General features: G+C 38.3%; 3 protein-coding genes across 3 annotated transcripts in view; 1 reads left to right on the top strand and 2 right to left on the bottom strand.

Annotated features, from left to right (window-relative positions):
- Positions 1-4,006, bottom strand: part of LOC144666757 (uncharacterized) — a 66,255-nt gene extending 62,249 nt beyond the window's left edge. The window contains exons 1-2 of the mRNA XM_078528139.1: positions 3,748-4,006; positions 685-778 (exon numbers count right to left, since the gene is read on the bottom strand). Coding sequence (XP_078384265.1) covers positions 685-778; positions 3,748-3,767 — 114 coding nt within the window. The 5' untranslated portion in view covers positions 3,768-4,006. The remainder of the gene's footprint in view (positions 1-684; positions 779-3,747) is intronic.
- A 3,885-nt stretch (positions 4,007-7,891) lies between these two features.
- On the bottom strand, positions 7,892-14,600 carry LOC144666785 (large ribosomal subunit protein uL10-like). Its single transcript, XM_078528176.1, has 9 exons — positions 14,555-14,600; positions 13,755-13,848; positions 13,111-13,286; positions 12,473-12,707; positions 11,781-11,889; positions 11,092-11,168; positions 10,562-10,648; positions 8,527-8,580; positions 7,892-8,082 (listed from the first exon to the last, which is right to left on the bottom strand). The coding sequence occupies exons 2-9, from the start codon at positions 13,806-13,808 to the stop codon at positions 7,924-7,926; spliced, it is 951 nt and encodes a 316-aa protein (XP_078384302.1). The 5' UTR covers positions 13,809-13,848; positions 14,555-14,600; the 3' UTR covers positions 7,892-7,923.
- Positions 14,601-14,663: 63 nt separating this feature from the next.
- LOC144666763 (uncharacterized) overlaps positions 14,664-22,412 on the top strand; it is a 28,146-nt gene continuing 20,397 nt past the window's right edge. Inside the window, exons 1-3 of the mRNA XM_078528150.1 lie at positions 14,664-14,786; positions 18,171-18,420; positions 20,198-20,283. Of these exons, the coding sequence (XP_078384276.1) occupies positions 18,185-18,420; positions 20,198-20,283 (322 nt within the window). The 5' untranslated portion in view covers positions 14,664-14,786; positions 18,171-18,184. The remainder of the gene's footprint in view (positions 14,787-18,170; positions 18,421-20,197; positions 20,284-22,412) is intronic.

Here is a 22,412-nt window from a genome sequence, read left to right on the forward strand (position 1 = left end):
TTGAGAGGAAAAACTTTTTCAAAATGATCAGTCTCCTTGTTATTTTTGTTTGTGAGGATAGTAAAGAGCTGCTTTGTCGCTTATATGGAGCAATTTTTCAGTTTTATGCGCAAAAATGCGCAGAAGATGCGGAGGATGCAATGTGAGCGATTTATGCAGATTTATGTGGACCCGCACGGCCGCACCACCGCATCCTGTCAGATGCCCTGTAAAATTGCATGCAATGGTCTCGTAGATAAGCCACACCCACGATTTTGAGCCCAAAATTTCGGCAAAAAAGTGCGGCTTATACACGAGTTTTTACGGTATTCAAAGCTGTGCGCGCACGTTACACGTTTCAACCCTTATGGGTTTCTGACAGCTCTCATCTAATCAGAATCCAGTAATTTTGTTGAGGGTACTATAAACTGCTGTTATTTTTTAAAGAATCATGACTATAATTTCAAATTGCTGTGTCAATTGCTTTGCAATACCAGAATGGTCAGAGCCCATTGGGTTCTATATTGTATGTGTAGTAAAAAAGAAATTGAAGATATAAAATGTTTCATAGCAATACCTCTAAGACAGTGCTTATTTTAATAAAAAGAACTCAGCACAATTGCCTGCACAGCCTAATATTGCAGATGTAGTTATATCTAAAAGTATGTGTAAAATACATGTCAACTTTATAATTACAAATCTTACCAATCCTGACTTTTTCAAATGCTTTTTCATGCGAGAGTTGGAATAATATCCAGCTAGATGCTTGTCCTGCAAGCTGTTGTAGGCAGCTAAAGGACTGAAAAACAAAAGGACAGGTCATTAATGAACCATTAAGTTGTGAAAGTAATGACGTAAGTTCAGAAATAAAAGAAACAACCCCTGTAATTGCTGTGTGTTGGACTGGTTGGTACCGGTAATAAAGGGGAATTGAACCGAATTGAACCAAACAATTAACTCTTATTCCACCATCACAACTGGTGTTCTCCGACTAAAAAAGTCAGGCGGTACTTACCCCGAATGCAAGGATCAAGGTTACTGGTACTTTTTGATAAACAGTCTTTTCAAACTGCTGTTAACTCAGAGGGTCCAAACTTCTGAAGGGGTTGATACTTTTGGGTTATTACCAGCAAAAAAAAGTATACCAATGTTTAACAAAATGTTTCAAATTTACATATATACAGAATATACTTTGTATACAGTCAATTTCTCTTAACAGACACCTCCATAACACAAACACCTGACAATGGTCCCAGTGCCTCTTTTCAGTCATTTTACTGTAACTAATAACGTAACAGATAACTCGCCTCTGCTAAAGTGTTACTGTGTATGGGCACCAAAGGGGTAGATAACTAATTACTACCGTGGTAAGTAGATATCTGGGTACGAGATTATAACAGTATAATAGTTTGAAGAAACTCTCAACTCTTGCTTAAGCAAGCAAGTATGGTCTTTACATTACTCTTGTTCAAATTTGCTAAGTGTATAGTTACAGTGTAAGCTTTAAGACTACAAACTGTGAACGTTTGCTTGAACAAGGGAATGCATAACATGTTACAGTATGCAACATGTAAGTACTGATCGTTATCATATTCAAAAGCAGCAAACTATCGATTGTAAGGAAAAGACAAGTCACATTTCTTATATTATATTTTTGTATATTTAAAGTTAGCGCTTTTAAACAGATATTAAAACAAAGGTGTGTTTATTGTGCATAACCATAATTTTGGCTTTATTATTTCGGAGTTACTAGTGTCACATTACCTCGACTCTCTATAAGGCGGACACCTCTCTAAGACAGACAGTTGGGGCCAGTCCCAATGGTGTCCATCTTAGAGAGAACTGACTAAAACAAATAATATAAAATAATTTGCCAAGCTATTTATTTCTTAAGTGTGGGGCTGACTTGGCAATACAATAATTTAACTTTGCAAGATCTCTAACTATCATAGAATGCAAACAAGAAAACACTAGTAGTGAATGCTTACTTCCTCCTAGATTTCAATCATATATTTTCTTAATTAACAATACATGTAATTGAGGGTGCGTTTCTTTGGGAAAATCCAAAATTGGATCATTGATCTCAGATCACACGGATACTTTGCTCCCAAAGAAACGAAGAATCCGAAAACGGATTTTTTTCCATGACAACCCCGTAAACACATTTCGCACAGAACATAAAATATCAGCACAAATTTATTTTTCGTCGAATGTATCCTACCTAAAATAATTTAAGCATACAAAATCTTTTACAAAAACCACACGTCGAAGTAGATCTTCTTTAGCGTTAAGCACAATGTGGCGAGAAAGCATCTGAGAGCGAAAATGATTGCGAAATGATCAGCGCAAATTTCACTCGTGACAATTTCAAAAGGATACAACTTCCGTAGGCACACAGTGGCTGTTCTAGAAAACCTGTATCCCGTTTAAAATGATACTATATACCTATCTGAAGCTACCGTTTCCTTTTATCGTGAAATATTTTTGTATTTTGATCGAAATAACCGCCTAAAACTTTCCGTATGGCAGTGTTTACAAAGAGCGAACCTGTATTTTCACAGCAAAGACCGCTGGGCCAAGGTACTTTTTTCGAATCCTTTCCCAAAGAAACGCACGGATCATGAATCCTAAAAATCCGGATTCAGATATGATCTGATGTATCCACTCGAAGTGTGGATTCTTCAGATCATTGATCCAAGATTAATCCATTTTCGGATATAGGTAAAGAAACGCAAAATCCGTTTTTGGATCAAGAATCCGGATTTGGATTTTTCCCAAAGAAACGCACCCTGAAAGGCTGTGGGTAAAACCAACCTATGTCAAATTTTAAGCTTTTCTTTACGTTCCAAAGGATTTGGTTTAAAAATTGAATGATGAAAATAACAAACTAAAATTAAACTGTACTTGTGTTATATTGGGTAGGGCATTGTTGAGACAATAACCATTTTCTGATAACCGACCCGAGGTCCCTTCTTTTTATTCTATATACTTGTAATTGATTCACTGATAAAATACAGCCAGTGAAAACACAGATCTGGTTCAAATCCCCCTTGAGAATTAATAGGTACCGGATATCATATTTAAACTTATAATATACAAAGCAAGAAATTTAGCCAAAGACAAACTCATGCAACTGCATGAAAGATGGGAGTTTCCATCAGAGAGTACATTTGTAAGGTACTTAATTATTTTGCGAGTGCGATGCTGCTGGAAAATTATCCCAATTTGCATCACATGACAGCATGCCCTGAGGCGATCATAAGAACTTTATAGGTGCAGCAAGATTCAATTAGATAGCGAAGTAAGTTGTACATGTATACGCATATGCAATTAAAAGACATGTCTATGAAATAAAATCCAATTAGGCGATTCAGTAGCTTTATTTATAACCATGAACAGGAGAAACAAATTACACAAAAAACAAGAGTTTGCAAGGAAAATTTAGCAAGACCAGCTTTTCTCATAGAAAAGTTTGCTAAGTATAACTAGAACAATACAGGGAAACCTTTTCCTCGATCGATTCATCTTAAGACAAAAAATCATTCAAACATTTATAGCTAAGTTAAAGGTTAACCTAAATATGATCTTTCTCGGTTTTATGTTTTATAGCGAAGGCGTAAAGTTTCTGTTGAGGTTGGAGACCAAATAAGAGCTTAGTTTACTAATTTATCTAAACTTAGACGAAAACGAACACTTTTTCTTACAATCCGCAATTTGCCTAACCTGACACAAGTTTGCTTCAAACGATAAAAGATTTTAAAAACTTACCCTGGATCTGCGTGACTCATAATTTTAAATCGTCCTGCAGACTCGATCAGCGAAAATCAATAATGGCGTCGTTTCTTTCCCACGTTACTTTCCTCGTTGTCAATTCAAACAAATATGGCCATCCATCGAAGTCAAAGTGGAAGCCATAGAGACCACAGTGCTATGTACACTATCCCATTTCGATAAGACGAGATTTTAGCAAGTGATACTAGAGTTTACACTCGCATTTGAATATATTCCACACTGAGGTCTGTTGTCAAGGAACGGTGTGTCGCTAACACACACGTGACGTCAGCTTCTTACCCAGTTCGCCTCTGAGACCCGCCACTGAAGTCAATCAAAGAGCTCTTTGAGCCACGACTGAATTTTTTTCACCAAGTGTTACGTTTAGTTTTCATTCTTTGAAAATACATGGGCAGCAGGTGATTCAAGCATTTCTTTGATGCAATAAAAAAAGCAGAAATAAAGAAACATTATAAGAGATAATCGGCTTAATGTCTATTACATTATTACATTATTGTATGTAACATGCATTTAATAATTACGTAAGGCATATAAAAGGAGATATGAGGTGAGGAGGAGTCATCACGTAAATATTGAATCAAGAAGGGGGGGGTCACTTGCTACTAACATGGCCTGGAGGGGGGGCCTTACAGAAATTTTGATCTTTTCAACATATTTTCCCTCCCCCCCCCCCCCCCTCTACATAAATAATGACCGGTCCTTAGCTATTATGCAACGTCTACTGCAGATGGCTTTCCTAAATCACCTTGCACCTGTTTATAACTTCTACCCGTATTTCTTCGCTACACTGTTGAAGCTTGATAGTTTGACCCTTCCTCTACACCAATAGTCTATGCCGACAATCAATAAAGCTCAGTGCGGACATACATTTTCTGTGCGGCTTGGCTCGCGAGAGAGAGAAATCATCGTTTTCTCGTAAACGAGTTCGGTGACCTAGCTATCATTTTTATCTCTTAGTTCGAAAGTAGTGATCAAATTATTTCTATAAAATGAATACAGATCAATTTCTATGGCAGAATAATATATTATCCCCGAAAACGTGTATTTTGCCAGTACTCGCAAAGGATTTATATGGTAAATACAAGGTCTTCCTGCTCCTAAACGAATAGGGTGACCCCCCTTTTTTATTTCAAAATTTAACTTCCCTTAAGGTAAACAACCAACTGACAAAGTTTGGTTGGAAATCTATGAGCAGTTCTACTTCAAGGGAATTACCTTAAGTAGATATGAGGCGTTTATTAGAGAGAGGCGTTTATTTCACTTTAACTGGAACAAGGTCAACAAAACAAATAGAATACGTACTTTGCTGGCGGAGTAAGATACAACAGCATGAAAACAGAGTTTGTGAGTAGTAAACTAATCGAATCTGCGCTAATGCAAAGCCTAGAGAAGTCGTTCATAGTTTGATATCGATGTCATCGGGGTCAACCATGTTGGCGTTGTTGGCTTCTTCGATGTCCCAGTCAAGCAAGAAACTAACTATATTGCGTGATTTTACTCTATGGAGCATTTCCTTGTTTTTTGAGGTGATTCTTGGAGGAGGCGTCTATTAGACACAGGGCGTTTATAAGAGGGGGCGTTAAATACAAACTTTACACTTCAGGCGTTTATTAGAAACGAGGCGTTTATTTGAGAGTGGGCGTTTATTAGATCATTTGCGGTACGTACGGGTAAAGCGAAACAAAGTTTTTTTTTCTTGCAGCTTGGCTTATTTTGTAGTTTATGTGTAGTTATGTCATTATTTACGGAGTTGGGGCTTGCTGTCGGGTGACCTGTTAGATAACGTTTTGCGAATGAACTACCATTAACCAAAAAGCAATAAAGCCCATTTTATTTGTCTGTTAGAAGTGTGTTTTCTTACATAAGTCTGTTCCAGTTGTTCAGTTTGTTGGGGAGCAGCGCGAAAAATTGCGAGTGAAAAATAAGGGGAGGGTTAGTTGGCCGGAACAGCCTTTACTTTAAGCTGCCCAGCTAACCCAACCCCTTGAAGAGGTTTAGAATAGACTAGAATCGCTAGATAATTACTGCCGGCATGGAAAGAGACCCTATACTTGGCTATCGAGAAAACGCCGTTCACATAGATAAGTAAATATAACTAAGTTTAGTACGATAACCAGTCTGCTTAGTTTTGTAAGTAGCTGTTTTTGTAAGTAGTCTTTTTTGTGCGTGTATGTTTTGCAATAAACTTATTAAAAAAAGTAAATGAAGAACCGGTTATCGCCCAAGAAGCTTAATTTAACTTTGCTAGAATTCACGTATGGTTATTACTTTTATCTCCAGTTCACAATGAACAAATCAAAAACGGAGTTATTTGATAGACTTGAAACTTCCGAGCAAAAGTCGAAAGTAATCCCAGTCAAGCCTGCGTTGCAGACGAACTAAACCCCGTTGCAAGAACCAGAATTTGAGTTATCGGGGTAAATTTGACCCAAATTTTGATCAAGGGAAACGAAATTTAGTTCGGTTAGCGGGGTTTTCGAGTTATCCGAGTTCGAGTCACCGGGGTTCTACTGTATAAACCGTTTCAAAATTCTTGTTCATTTCTCCCGTTTCCAGTCTCCGAATAGAAAAAACAATAACCGGCAACTAATTGGAATTAGCATAACCACACTGACCGTGTATTGGTAATCGCGCAATCTGATTGGCTACACAGTTGCCCAATATTGATCGGTAGACGGCACTCGGAGCGCACGATCAGTTTTTCGCTGAATTTTATTAACCAAAACATTTAATAAATCAATTCTAGCGATATTCTGTGTTTAATAGATTGGTCAGTGGGTTATGCTAAAACAATAAGACGGCTCGCTCTCGGTTTCTACCGACTTTGATAGTTGGCTCGGGTTTACTATTGTAGTACCCCAGCCTAGCCCCTATGCATTCTCTCGTCCTATTGTCCGTGCGAAGTTTGGGCGAGTCTCTCTCGCTGACGTCATGCCTCACAAGAGGGTCCGGGTTTGGCCGAGCCGAGAACGCCTAGGGACTAGTAGTTACCAAGGAAGGGTGAGAAGGGAAATCCAGTGAAAGCAATCACTTGTCATAACACAAATGTGGAGTGATATAGCGAGTTTCGCCCAGAACGTGTTTCGCCCTCATCGTTTCGCCCATAACAACAATCGTTTCCCCTAGAATGTGAATGGTTTCGCCCAGAATCGATCGCGAGTGTTTTCAAAAAAGTTGAACTGGGTTCAACTTTTTTCGCGGCTGTCTGCGGTTATGCAGCGATTTACCCAATCACACTTTTGGATTTTGTCACATGACACCACTTACCATGTGGAAAACCATTTTGTTTTAAATCGCCGTCGATTTACATGAGAAAACATTCAGATGTACGCAGTGGTGAAAGAAAACGCCTGGGGTCAGGTCACGGAGGTTTTGAACCGGCAATCCGGGAAGGTCGCCTCAAATCTTTCTTTTTTCTTGGTGTCTTTCGAAGTATTTATAAAATGCCTCTTGGTCATATTCATGCATTTCTTTTACTAGCGTGTGGTACAAAGTGTTTTCATGGCAGCCATGTTGGAACAGTCAAACAACATGATATTTGCATAAAAATGTTAATGATTTTTTTCCCAAAGGAAAAACAATTTGTTTTACTCCTCCAATATGGCCACCAATAACACACTCAATTCACCAACTTGATAATTCAGGATGGCGGGCATTTACGTACGTTCAACGCACGTAAAAAAGAAACGCTTTTTATTACTTTTTACGCGACAGTGGAAATTTGCCTACGTATCTTTTTTTACGCACGTTTTACGTACGTAAATATTTATGCGTCAGTGGAAATCCCCCACCTTAAGTCTCGACAATCTCTGAGTCTCAGTCTGGGCGAATCGAGTCTATCTCTGGGTAAAACGATTCTCTATCTGGGCGAAACTCGTTCTGGGCGAAACCCGGGGCTTCCCCCCTTAGTATGTTATTTCATGTGTTATTGACGATAGAACTCTGTTTTAGGAACTGAAAGTTCTGTGACCTGGCTTTCAGACTCCAAAACCCAAACAATAGATTCTGCGCACAGAATATGAACCCCCTGGAAATAAAGGGCATTAGGACAAACCCTACTAAGGATTCACACAGTGCCACAGGGTCATCTGTGTAATCAAATCAACAAGGTGCCACAAAGTGTTTTCCAAGTTGTTTTTTATTGAGTGCTGCTTAGTCAAACAGTCCAAATCCCATATCATCATCACTCTCCTCCTCTTCTTCCTCCTTCTTCTCTTCCTTGGTCTCCTCTGCCGGTGCAGCATCAGCTGAGCTGGCTGCCGCAGGAGCCAGAGCAGCAAACGCTTCAGGATTCTCCAGGAAAGCTTTGAGCTAATTTCAAAACACCAACAATTAGAATTAGCCGCTTCTAAACAACACACACACAAAAAAGATAGAAACAGCTAAGAGTTTTCATCAAAAGAAAGAACTCTTGCAAAACTTTTTTCAGAGAAGAAAATAAACAGGATCAGCTATTTTTGACCCTACTGTGTACTTTCATAGGTAAAGAAACAGTGGGGTACATTGTAATGAACTACATACTAGTTATGCAACGCTTTTGAGTGGTATACTATGGAATATCCCATGAGTCACTTGTATTTTTTCGGTATACACACGAGCCTTTTTGGCTCCTGTGTATACCGAAAAATACAAGTGAGATCGCAGCGCACGATGGGAAGGTTGGATTGAATACCGTCAAATATACAACGGCTTTCCTGTATTCTGATTGGCTGTATTTTCTATGGCATGGTATAAATGATTGTATTCCACCTTTACCTGTTCAACTTGTGGGAAGGTGATGTTTGTTTCAACAGCAACAGCAGCAACATTCTGAAAAGAAGAAAATTATATTAAAACAACACAGACAAAATTCTAAACTGATCGTTAATGAATTGCAATAATCACTAAAATATCAATAATAAGCGCTGGGCTAATTTTCTGTTCAAAAGGCTTTTTTGGTTGGATTTTAGTGCTCTGACTACTGCCTGGCGAAACTCTCTAAACATAACAATATGAAACAAACATGTTCTACAATCAGCAGAAGACACAGAAAGTCTGAAATATTGTAATAACATAAACTACAAAATATTTTCTACAGTAGGAGGCTTTAAAATCAAAAGGAATCAAATGATCACTCTATTTAGAAGGGTGCATTATTGGCATTTGTTAACGCACTACCAACCTTTAAGAACCCTACGATCATCACACTCTTCACGCCTTAACCCTGTCAAATTCCACCTTAAGTCGTATGGGTCTCGAGCTTTTGCTGTTTCGTCGCCTGAACTCTGGAACAGTCTACCTCTTTTTATCCACTCATGTGACAATTTAAGTTCTTTTAAATCAAAACTCAAAACTTATCTTTTTAAAAAAACTTATTACTCTTGGCGATTTTTACTTTTTATTACTTTTAATGCACATTTTTAAGATTTATTCAGCTAATTTTAACGAATTTTTATCGATTTTATTATATTGTGATTTTAGTGATGTTTAATTTTTTTTAACATACAGTATTTGTAAAGCGCCTAGAGCAGGCCTGGATAGGCGCTATAAAAATGTTATTATTATTATTTTTTGTCTCAGTGTTGGGGAGGGGTGAGAGGGCTTATAACAATTTAAGGATTTCATATCTTTTTCAATGTGAAAACGCAAATGTTTTAGTTTTTTAAGTCATTTTATCACTTTTAATGAATCACACTATTATATACAAGTTGGCATTTTTCAGGTGAAAATTGTAAGTCTTTTAAGCTATAATATGTAAGAGGACTAAACTCGAATATAAATACATCAGGAAAATATGCTATGATATGTATTGTCTGCAAAAGAAACATCTTAAGATCTGATGTTTTGGCAACCAGAGTAAAATTTAGTGGTTCATCAGCTGACAGTGTGAAGTCTTTCATTATAACGCAATTTTTCTTGCAACTTGCCATGCAACATATATTGCACTTCCTGTTGCCCAAAAAGTCCATCAAGTAGTAATGCCCTCTACTGTTTGCAATGTTGTGGGACAAGTAGGCTGTGCATGATCTGTCCATCACTTTGTTCAAATAGGAACATGGACCTACTCTACAGCTATTGCCTCATTACTGATTTCCATAGATTTTTAAAGGTTAGTTCTGAGAACTTTGTGGATCCTTTTGAATGTACATGTACTTGATGACTGGCTTTATTTTTTCTGATTTCAATGTTGATAATTCATGCAAAAAGAGTTTGTAATTTAGAAATTAACACACCTTGAAGCCATTGATAATTGAATGAGGTACAGAAGCCACAGTTGGATAACCAATTTGAAGTGACACTGATGCCACATTCACAATACCCTGCAAAATAATTCATTGTAAAATTAAACTAATAGTACAGTCACCTTAAAGTGTAAGGTGGGAGCACTTTTTCAAGGGGGTGGGAAGGAGGAACTTATTTACAGTAATTTTTCCCAAATCATTACCAGAGGGTTTTCTACTTTTTGGCAATGTTACATTTAGGTATTAGTGACAATAAACTATCTATTAACCCTTTGTCTCCTAAATTATTTTTATTCAGCTAGGTCCTTAATATGTTCAGAAAATGTCAGATTAATGTTGTGGGACAAGTAGGCTGTGCATGATCTGTCCATCACTTTGTTCAAATAGGAACATGGACCTACTCTACAGCTATTGCCTCATTACTGATTTCCATAGATTTTTAAAGGTTAGTTCTGAGAACTTTGTGGATCCTTTTGAATGTACATGTACTTGATGACTGGCTTTATTTTTTCTGATTTCAATGTTGATAATTCATGCAAAAAGAGTTTGTAATTTAGAAATTAACACACCTTGAAGCCATTGATAATTGAATGAGGTACAGAAGCCACAGTTGGATAACCAATTTGAAGTGACACTGATGCCACATTCACAATACCCTGCAAAATAATTCATTGTAAAATTAAACTAATAGTACAGTCACCTTAAAGTGTAAGGTGGGAGCACTTTTTCAAGGGGGTGGGAAGGAGGAACTTATTTACAGTAATTTTTCCCAAATCATTACCAGAGGGTTTTCTACTTTTTGGCAATGTTACATTTAGGTATTAGTGACAATAAACTATCTATTAACCCTTTGTCTCCTAAATTATTTTTATTCAGCTAGGTCCTTAATATGTTCAGAAAATGTCAGATTAATGTTAATTTCCAATTATGTCAGTTTACCATTTGTGCAAAAACAACACGACAATTGCTATGTAATTAGACTTTATTGTCAGCAGAAAAAAGAAAGGGAGGGGTGCTTAATTCAAAGTTTGGTACATAGGGGGGTACTTTAGCATATAAACTGTTTTTGAAAAGAGATAATTTTCTTGGTCTGACCTACCTCAACAAAACGAGCCATGATATCTTCTGTAGTAATGTCCAACACATCAGGTGAGAAACAAGCACCACCTTCATACACTGAAACCATACGATGATATCAGAATTATTGCATGTGCATTTGTTGTTTGGAGAGGAATTTACGAACATGCTAAGTTTTTAAGAGCGGAGTAGTTTACCTGAAGTATCCCTCAGAGCATGACAAGAAAACTAACAAACTCAAAAAGTGCTTACTGCTAAAGAAATAGATCACACATGTGTTTTTAGGCTACTCTTTTCCTTTTTTACATGTTATAGTTTAATTATGGAGTAGCTTAACTGGGCAAAAAAAAGTCAGAGTATAATAATCAAACATTTAAATCTTTTGCCAGGAACAACTGTTAGACAATTTAATCACCATGTTTGTTTATAAGTGGGACCTTTCAAACAATATAAAAACCATTGTAAGGGTGAATGATTAGGCATGTCCAAGATAAATTGAGCAGGATGTTTCCACAGATTTGAAATTTTTCATGTCAAGAAAGATACAAAGCAATTGGAATTCTTATTTCTTCTTTAATGTAGATGGAAACTAGTGGCAAAGTTGTAACTTAAAAGGAAGTTTGAGCCCGTTAAACCCCTTGTTTTAGAGGTAAAATAATTTGACTTAATATCATTACATGGTATTGGCAGTTCAATAAAATTGTGCCATACCTTGTTGGATAACAAGACCATACGAGAAAGGAGAGATCTTCAACATAGTCAACAGCGTGGACTCTGAAGCTCCCACTTTTTCATCCTTCTTGATCAAATGCACATCGTTCTAAAAAAAAAAAAAAAAAAAAAAAAAAAAAAAAAAAAACAAGCTTAAGCAGCCTTTAGAAACCAAGGGCTATTATTTCACTTTTATTGTCTCCCTTCATCACAAACTAAAAGTAGGACTGCCACGAACACAGGCCAGTAGACAAGAGAGATCAACAAGCGAGCACTGCTCTCCCACGCTAAAAGCAATGTTAAAAAGGTGCTTGAAAAAGGATTTTTACGATAATTACGAAGCAGTGATAACAGAAGATTTTGAGAGACATTTCAAAATAAATATCAACGCTATAAAAACATGACATTTCGGCGACAACATGTAAAATTTGCATTTGATAATGGTGACATGTCGTCGCCGAAATGTCATGTTTTTATAGCATTACTATTTATTCTGAAATGCCGAAGCAAAAAACAAATTTCGGAATTTTTTTTGCTGCTAAAGCAAGCCTAGACTACATTCTTTATGTATGCCTAATATCACAATTTTGGAAAATTTGACCTTCAAACCTGTTCAGTAACCTTATGGCCTTTCAAAAATACTGTGAGCTGCAACACTTATTTATTACCAATCAGAAGATGATAAAACTCACCAAGATTTCAATAGTTCCTTTAGCAATCTTGGTTGGAATGGCCAAAGCCTGGAAAAATGAAGTCTTCTCTGGCCCCAGACCAGTGTTACCCTTTGGAACAAACACGTCAATGGGAGCAATCGCTCCAGCCTTGGCTGGGGCAGCCACCTTGTTTGCCAGGATAAGATCCCGTACGTCAGTAAGCTCTTCCTTGGTAAACACAAAGCCAACATTTCCTTTGATGTGTGGAAGCAACCTAAGGGTCAACAAAACACTTGTTACAGCTACCTTATAACCTAAGGATAGTACTCAGCTGATGAAAGCTGGATTTACTTGACCTACACAATAATTAAGTTTTTTACAAATTGCAGAGGCTGAAAATTTTCAACTGTAGATGTACCTTGTCTCTCTGTAGTTACGATCTGATTCCATAATATTGAAACACTTATCTGATTATTTTTTTTAAATATATATTTTTGGACTCCAGACACCTCTTAATGTCAATATAATTGCATTGATTCATTCCCAAGGAAACCAAAAGGAAATTTATAAGGAATCTTGAAGAAAAAAACTACTGAAAAGATTAATTTTATTCAACAGCTTGTGTGTATTTTACACTCTGGACAAGCTTTAACGCTACATTTTCAAAATTCCCTCACTTTTCCAAGGCAGGATTGTTCTCCAAGTGTCCACGAATGGCTTTCCTGATCATAGTGTTCTTGCCCATAAGAACCTCGGCTCTTCCACGGAGAGACTGTCGGATCTGCTGCATCTGTTTTGACCCTACATTATCCACACCAACAAGAAACATCTTTGGATATTCATCCATACATTGCTGTTGAGAAGAAGAAAAATGTAATATTTTATCACTTATTCACCAAGCTGCATATCTACCATCTCTTATTTATTACAGATATCAAGCTTTTGACAATGGACGTGTGTCACATATGAACCTCAAAGCTGTGCTCTTGGAATAATATTGCAGGGTGCCCAAAGGCTCTTATGTAAGAAACCTTGGGTGCCCAGCTCTTAAAAAGATTCATGGTAGCAAAGTTATGCAAGTCGCCCAAAGGCAAAAGTAAGTCGCCTGTGGCACCCGGGCACTGCTAGAGCACAGCTCTGAACCTAGTAAATGGCCCAGCTCACCACAAGTCTCTCATAGCTCAGTTGGTGAGAGTGCCTGACCGGTGTCTGGGAGGCCATGCAGGGCTGCAAATAATTTTTTTCACTTAAAAGGACATATGTCTTACTAAGACACCATCTTGGTTGGACAAAACAACATTTTGAAAAAATGAAAACTTACAATGATCCTCATAAAGTAGTTTGACTTCCATGTTGCTTTGTCTTCCCTAACCATTTTGATTGGTGAAGGATTGCGCAGGTACAGCGTTTAAAGACTATTTAGAAAACAAACAGAACAAGATGTTAACCAATCCGTACAAGCAGATAGGTATTGAATAACAAAATCACCTTTACATTCTACACAATGTTATCTTAGCCTGAATTTAACATCTTTGTCACCAGGTGTATCGAATCGAACCAAAAACCAATCAAGCACCAGTCGTTCAATTGGGATTTGGTAATTAAGTAAAATTCCCCACCCCAGGGAATTTGCCAATTTTTTTTAAAGAAATGCTAATGCCCTGGGGTTAGCCCGGGGGGGGGGGGGGGGGGATGGGCACTGCTGGAATTGACTGATGCATAAAAAAAGACTGTTTCCACTAAAATATCGACTTCATCTGTTCCTTTAAGTTTATTCTTTTATTTTCGAACCTAAAAAAATAGGCATTCTTTCAAGGAGAAAACATTTTTAAAGATCAAGGAAAGAGGGTAGAAAGGGAGACTTTAATCGTGATTGAAGATTGTTGTAGCTATACTAATAGGAATGCTTCAATTAAGGGAAACTGAAGCTTGTGTAAGATAAAAATTCGTAAGTAAAGCAACACCAATGTGGAAACTGACAATGCGCTTTGCCCGTTTTTTATCAAACCATCCGACAGCCAAAAGGTTCTGTGTCTTATTATATTCTTTATATCGGAACATATAAAAGCAGAATAGAATGTTTTGCTAAAATTCAACAAGCAAACTTCGTTTACAACTTACTTCAAAGACAACGTGAAAGAAAGAGAACGAAGCACGTGTCCACGGCACAGACCATAATAATTCTTCCCTACCCATAATGCATCTATCATTCTCGGGTCTTCGGTCTTTCTCGGTACACTAAAGATCGATATCTAGTCGTTGCCACTGTCCGGCCGGGTTGCTGTTTGGAGTTAAACTTCCATCCAGGAAACCAAAAGCGATAAGAAAAAGAGATGCTTCAGCTTGAGTTTTGGTAAGCGAGAAAATTTGGGTAGCGATAAGCTGCAATAAGGCAACACGTGCATGGTCCTCACAGAAGACGGAAGCTGGGCTGCGCATATTTAAGCTTAAATGAGCTTTAAGCTCAAGCCTATGACTGAGGTTTTAGAGATTTTAAACTTAAAATGATAACGAAAACATAAGCTTAAGCTTTATCATTATTACTTTTTCCAAAATTTTGGAAGTTTTCTATGTGCACAGAATATGATAACACGCTAAAGGTCTTTCTTGCCAGCCATGCCCCCACCCCCACCCCCACCCATTATATATAGGAGGGCATTGCCCCTGCCAGCCTCGAGTCCAAAAAAGTTTTCGCCCTTTATTGGTTATTGGTTATTGGTTTGAACCCTCCCACCCAGTGGAAGTTCCAGTTTAGCTTTATACTATCTTTGGTTTTTGATATGCTTCCTTCACTTTGGAATTTTCACAACCTTTCTGGGTATCAATATAATATTAGACTGTCCACAGCCTCTCGATTTTTCAACGCAAAAAAGCAAACAAAGCAAGCGCGAAGCGCGAGCGTGCAGGGGGAGGGGGCGGTAGGCGAGGGAAGCGAGCCAAAGAAAAATAGAGAGGCTGTAGACATCTTTGAATACAAGTGGAAGTATTAGACTCCTCCCCTTGTCTTCGCCTTGACCTTTCAATTAAATTGGACCAATAAAAATTTGAGCGGTAAAGCACTTGTTTAATTGACTACAAGTGTCAGTTTACAAAACAACTACACGTTTGGTGAAAAAAACACGTGAGTTTTTATTTCGGTGTTGATATTTATAAATGTCGTCTGAGACCACTTCTTCAACCCCCCAAAAACCTGCAAAAAGAGGCAGAAAGCCAAAATCAGGTAGTCCTTCCGATTTTTGCAGACTATGGTGCTCATTCGCGACTCGCTTGGGGAACTTCGGCAAAACATCGTACATCTCTACGGAAAATTTATTTGTTGAGCCAAAACGCGAAGGTGTTTTACGGCGAAAGTTGGCAGACGTCTTGGCCGATTTGGGAATTGTACTGCAAGAAGACGAATTTCGTTCTAGTAGAGTGTGTTCATCTTGTGCATCTTAAGCTAGAAATGCAGCAAGCAATATTGAATTTATAAAAAAATCTCTAGCGTGACCGATAGATGGTGTAGAATCTCCTACAAGGCAAGTTGATCGTGACAAGCGATTCAAAAGAATGACACATTCGCCTCACACATCTTCGGCGAGGCAAAAGTTATGCCGGCCAAATGATTCACCAAAAGTTATGCCGCAAAAGTTATGCTGGCCAAGTGATTCAATTTGATCATGCATGATGTTTTTTAGCGGCGAAACAACAAGAACAACAACATTCCATCTTCTTGCATTTGTTTCGCCGTAGCATACAGCTGGTAGATAAGGCTTTTCCCGAAGCCAGTCGGTAAAATTCCAAGTACGTCCTTTGAACAAAGAAGGTGGGGAACAGCCTCTTTCTGCTCATCTTTGAGCGATGAATCGTTTGGAATTTTCTCCAACGAGCATTCCAATAATCAATTCATCGCAATTCGCAAATCACAGCATGTCAATAGTGATGACAACTCAAGCAAACCGCAAGACGCCTCCTGCAAGCAATCATGATCGGCCGTTGTCAAGGTGATGACACTTTTGTCGCCTTTCAACCAATGGGAATTTTCCGTTTCTGGAGAAACGGGAAATTCAATATTTCCAAAGATGTCTACAGCCCCTCTATTTTTTTCACTCCCCGCACCCCACCCCCTTGCTTCGTCCGTTTTGCGCTGGCGTCCAGTTCTCTTGCTGTTCTCACTGCGCGCTCATCGATTGAAAAAACACGAAAAAATAGAAGGCTGTGGACAGTCTAATATAATATATAATGGTAATAGGACTGAGTGGAGTCCAATTCAGTCTGTAATCATACGTCAAGAGATTAACTCATTTGTTTAATCATGAGTATGATTACAGAGAGAACTGGATGACACAAAGTCCTGTTACCAATTAATCAAAACTATGGCAAAATTTGAGAAACAAACTTACCTTTGGTTGAATATAAAAATGTTGAAAATATAAAAATGTTTAAAACAGATCTAAAAATATAAAAGGATACTCTAAATTTTCGATCGCCTTCTGCGGTCTTCTTCAGAGAATGATGGATTTTGCAAGGTTCGCAGAATTCTAATAAGTTTGCATTGACGTTATTGTCCGTTGCCCCCCTGGGGAGCAACTAGCGATGCATAAACCCTTGGGAAGGAAAGAATGTAATACGATAACTGTCTATATCAAGAAATGGAATTTTTTACAAAACATTTAGTTTCCTTTTGTTTTTGTTTCTCGCTACATCGTTCATTTTCTTTCGTTTTCTTTCTGGTAACAATTATAGTGATTGGGCAATGTTATTTGTTATTTCTTTTTGCATTGTTAGCCTAAGTGTTGTAATGTTAATAGTATTGACTTCATAAAGTAGAGTAATTTTTGTAACTATTTTTTCACACTGTCTAAGCTGTACTGTAAAGTAGCTCCTTTAGTAAAGATTTCCAGTTTCTTTTGCTTTCCCCAATGTATGCAAATGAGCATGTCCTGCAAGTCACTTTGTATACGATTCCTTTCAACTGCTCTTTATTCGGTCGGTCCTTGGGCTTTTTTGAAGATATTTCCTAACGTTCGTACTGGTTTAAACGCTGTCTTGATGTTTCCGCGGCTCAAAATCCGTCGACCACGCTCCGACACTCCTTTCACATACGGGATGGACGTGTATGCCTTCGGATTCTCCTGGGTTCTTGGTTGCGTGTTTGTTTTGTTTGATTCGCCAGCTGACTTGATGAAGCTCTCGGGATAACCGTTAGCTTTTAAGTCATTAATAACGTGTTGTTTCTCGTTTTGTCTTTGCACAGTTGTTGATGGAATGCACTTAGCTCGGTCCATTAGAGTCTTAACGACAGCTCTCTTGCTTTGCGCTGGGCTGTGTGAATGGAAGTCTAAATACTTGCTCGTATGTGTGGTCTTGCGGTATACACCCACCTCGATCCTACCATCCTCATTAACGGTGTTGTTGGTGTCCAGGAAGGCTATGCTGTTCTTGCCCATAGTTGTTGTAGGCATCTCCACTGTAAACTGAATGTTTGGTTGAATAGTTAAATGTCTTTATGAATAAAAAATGGATACCCCGTTCAAAAAATCAGGACCCTGTTGGGCAGCACATAATTACCCGTAAAGGTAATTTGAGAGAGTACCCCCCCCCCCCCCGGCCAACAGAGTTCAATTACCAGTACAGTTGTATAAATTTATTTTCCTGCAGTGTTTGACTCATTCTTAACTTCAATTTTCACAGAAAGCTAAGACTGGTCATTCTTTTTTCAACTGCCAAAATAAAGTTCTATGATGTCATTTTTCAGAACATTTATCCAGGATGTTGGCTATACATGCACGCAGTCAGATGCTGAAGCAAGCAAAGCACTTGAGGAGAATTGCTCGGCTGATATCAAGAGGTTCCCTTGGACCTGGACCAGCTGGTCTCAACAGCTTGCAGGATCGACTTATTCAAGTCTACCCAGAAGTTGCAGAGGCGATTGTCAGTAAAAGGCCAGTTGTTGCATTGGAATCAACAATTATAACACATGGAATGCCATATCCTGAAAATCTTAGGTTTGTGGTTGATATATTACAGTGGATCCCCTTTATCCAACTGCTATAGGGCCAGCGGAATTTGGTTGTGGTCTGTTAAATGGTGTTCATAAGTAAAGAAAATGCCTGCAGAAGTTTTGTTGGGACCAATGCTTAAATCAATTCCCTCCCAAGCTCAATGTATTGACACCTTTAGTTACTAATGCTTGGATATCAATTAACTAATATGGTCTTGATTGATTGATTGATGCATTCATTGTACGCAGTGTCTACCTGTCAGTCTGTCTACCTGACTGAATGTCTGACTGTTTTATCCATTAAATATAAGAATCATTGGTGGAAGGATAGATGGACTGATTGCTTGCCTGAATGATAATTGACAGAAATTATGAATAAATGAATACTGACAATTATAATGATTGAATGAACTACAGTCAAAACTCGAGATCGGACACCCTCGGGACGCGAAAAAAGTGTCCGCAACTGGAGCTGGCCGCTTACAAGAATGCTTCTCGTAAGCGGCCACTAGAGGTGTAGGGGATAGATGGCCGCTTACCGGAGCTTGCCCAGCTAACATAATGCTAAAATGTGTGTAAGTGGTGTTTCGAAATGTAACCGGACGTGGATGACGACAAAACGAACACTGAAATACGGTACTGTAATTACTGTAAATTACTCCGACGAACGGCGATGTGAAGATAATTGATGAAAATAAAATACAAAGGTTGTTAATAGGATTTTATTTGGGCTTAAAAACAAAGAAAAAGTTTATGTCGTAATCTCTGAAAGTGTCCGCGGCCGTTTACGGGAATGCCCGCTTACGAGAATGTAAAAATACAGAGTTTGTATGGAAGTTAAAACGGGGTTTCAAACAAGGCGGCCGTAAGTAGAGCTGTCCGCTTATGAGAGTGTCCGTTAAGAGAGCTTCGACTGTAATTATAATATTAGCTCCTAAGCGTAGCACCATTAAACCATGAAAGAAGGAACACTATCGAAATGAGTTTTCATGGTCAACATGGATAGCGGCATGGTTCACGGGCGTGTACGTACAGTGTACATAAAGAGGTTTGAAAAGAAAAACAAGAAGCAATGAAACAAAATGTGGCTGAAAATTACGTGTAGAAAGTAATCAACCGCCAAAAAAGTGGACATTGAGAGCCATAATCGATTGATGACTTTCGTGTCTATCTGTAAAGACAGCATCGTACATGAAAGAGCATTCGAAAGCTAAATCGGGTTGATATAATAAACTATTGCTAGAAAGCAGATAATTTACTGTTCTCTAAAGTAATTCTTTGTGCCATGAGTATTGATTTTGCCCTGCTTTAATATTATTAGTTTTTGTCGTACTGCTGACATTCAGTTTAACCGTGAGCTATTTAAATTTGTCTTGCACCTATAAACCGCCATAAACATTAAGTACTTTGGCCGCTTATTCACTAGAATGAAAACATTGTAAGCTCCAGTGAAAATTAAATAAATGGGGAGCTCCGCTTTTAGGCGTGCCTAAATCTATATATTATTAATAAACAAGAAGATAGATGAAGATTAAAACCACTGGTAGTTGGCACTGTTTACCCTTTACCACCAGTGTCCTCTTTAAAGGCCACTAACAAAGACTTCCCTGAACACTTGTGACCTTTTTACTGGCCAAAGAAAAACAAGCTCTCTTCTTTTGGGAAAAACTGAACTGCTTACCCCAGGTGCCCAGTTATTTGTTAGTGAGTGAGTTACATTATTAATGGTTTGTTTATTTTTTATTGATAATTGAAGTCTTACATTACATGCTTCTTTCAAGAGTGGCCAAAGAGGTTGAGAAGATTGTGAAAAACAATGGAGCAATACCAGCCACTGTGGCCATTATGTCTGGAAAAATACATGTAGGTATGTACAGTATGCAGTATAATCAAGTTACTTATCAATGAAAACATCTTAACAGATGTCATCATTATTTATTATAACACATCATTCAGTAGAATTATTTAAAGTTCTACGGGGGACACAAGCCAATTACCAATTCCTGAGACTCAAAAAGTGCTTGTGAAAGCATGATACATGATATTTACCTTATTTTCCTACCATGAAACCAAAAAAATAATGCATAATTGAATGGGACAACAGTAAGAACCGTAGTTATTTGTTGCTTTTTGTAATTCCTAGTTAATCGAACATTGGCCTTACAAAGGCTGAGTGTCTCTCAGAATAATGCATAGCAATGACAGCGAGATCTCACAAGCAATCTTCAGACACTGTTGATTTGGAGCAGGTCTTCAAGAGTGAAAAGAACTGCTCAGCTTCTGCACTGCTGATTGGAAGGGTGCATGCAATGAGGAGTCAAGGCCATGGTTGTTTGGAAAAGGATCCTCGCCACACGCCACACGTGCTAGTTAAAGATTTCTTGGAAGTTCCTCCTTTACTGTCTGCCACATATATAGTTTGCCATCTTTGCAGCTCATACTCAAGGGATTTGGGAAATGGATTGTCTTTCAACCAGTACACCCGGCCTTTTGTTTCATCAGATAGCTCCAGGGTGTTTTTGACTATGATTGATGTTAATACAAACAAGCTGGTGGCGGGCGTGGCAATCCTCATCAGAAAACCAGTTTTGCATTTGAAAAAACAGGATATCATAAAGAGAAGCCAAGAAGGGGAACAGCCACAATTTTTTGTAACATTTGATAGATTGGACTGAAACTGGGAATGTTTGAGCAATTCCTTCATATGCTTGTTTTTCTTAATAATTGCCAGTTGCCCGGCAAGGTCTAATATTCCTTTGTACCAATCACATCTGATCCTGATACAATCCAGATACATGTTAATGTCCTACACAGCAGTCACAAAATGTACATTATCTTTCCTTAATTGAACAAATAGTCAATGGGTGGAAGTGAAACAACTTTAGTTAGTATAAATTAATTTTATTCTTACTATTATTTTTATTTTTATTAAGAGTCAAACAACTAAAAAATGCTTTTTAAAGGGGGCAGGGGGTTGTAACCCCTGTTTAAGCTTCACACAGTGAACACGCCATTTTGAGAGAAGCACATGTATATTTACTTGATTGACAGGTTATACAACTCCAGAAACTACCGGAAATACATGTATCTTGTAACATCTCCCTTTCTTTTTTTTTTTGAAAAAAATGAAACATCAAAACAATAATTATAATGAAGTGATCAATAACACGTCTGAAATACGCTTAACAAAAATAATATATCCTAAAGAACCATGTTCATGTAAACCAAAAAATAAAATAAAATTAAAAGAAAAACAGTGTCCAATGTTCTGTTCCTTGTTCAGTGTTCCATGTTCCGTGTTCATAATCAGCTTAAATGCCTAAACATAATCTTTGAATCTCACTGGTGTCCTAACTGTTCTCGTACGGGTTGTCCTCGGTGGTGTACTGAGATTCTTCTGCTGGGCATCGCTGACTTCCACTGGTGTTGTCACTTCACTGTGACTAGTACTGGTCAGTGCTGCTTGTCCTCCTGTCTGTGCTGGTGCAGGTGAGGGTGGTCTTGCTTCAGTAACAGCTGTCTCATCAGTCTTCTGCATGTCATACTTGGGCCTCAACGCTTCTCTGTTTCGGCGTACTGTTCCTCCATTGACTTCTACTAGGTATGAGCGGTCCGACAGCTTCTCAACACAGGTACTGGCTTCCCAGATTTTGTTTCGCTGTCCGGCTACTCTGACTTCCTGGCCTATTTCAAGCTCTGGTAATGACTTGCTTCCTCGGTCATAATAGCTTTTAGCATTCTGCCTCTTGGCCTTCAATTTCTCTTTGACACCCTCTTCCACTCTGGGGTACAGAAGATTTGTTGACATGGGTAACAGTGTACGGGTTCTTCGTGACATCAGTCTCTGTACTGGGCTGGAGTTTACACCTTGGGTAGGCGTGTTGCGCTGATCTAACAATGCCATCCACGGGTCCTTGTTGTCCCTGTAGGCTTTTTTGAAAATCTTCTTTGCTACTTTCACTGCGGATTCAGCCTTGCCATTGGATTTAGCATGTC

The sequence above is a fragment of the Oculina patagonica genome, chromosome 9, assembly GCF_052425735.1.
Source record: "Oculina patagonica isolate OP01 chromosome 9, crgOcupat, whole genome shotgun sequence".
Taxonomy (NCBI): domain Eukaryota; kingdom Metazoa; phylum Cnidaria; class Anthozoa; order Scleractinia; family Oculinidae; genus Oculina; species Oculina patagonica.

Excerpts from the sequence above, each read along its gene's own strand:
- LOC144666785 (XM_078528176.1), bottom strand. The coding sequence starts at position 13,808 with ATGGTTAGGGAAGACAAAGCAACATGGAAGTCAAACTACTTTATGAGG. Across the intron at positions 11,169-11,780 it reads TGGTCTTGTTATCCAACAAG|TGTATGAAGGTGGTGCTTGT; the intron begins GTATGGCACAAT and ends GTATGGTTTCAG. Across the intron at positions 10,649-11,091 it reads TCATGGCTCGTTTTGTTGAG|GGTATTGTGAATGTGGCATC; the intron begins GTAGGTCAGACC and ends ATTATTTTGCAG.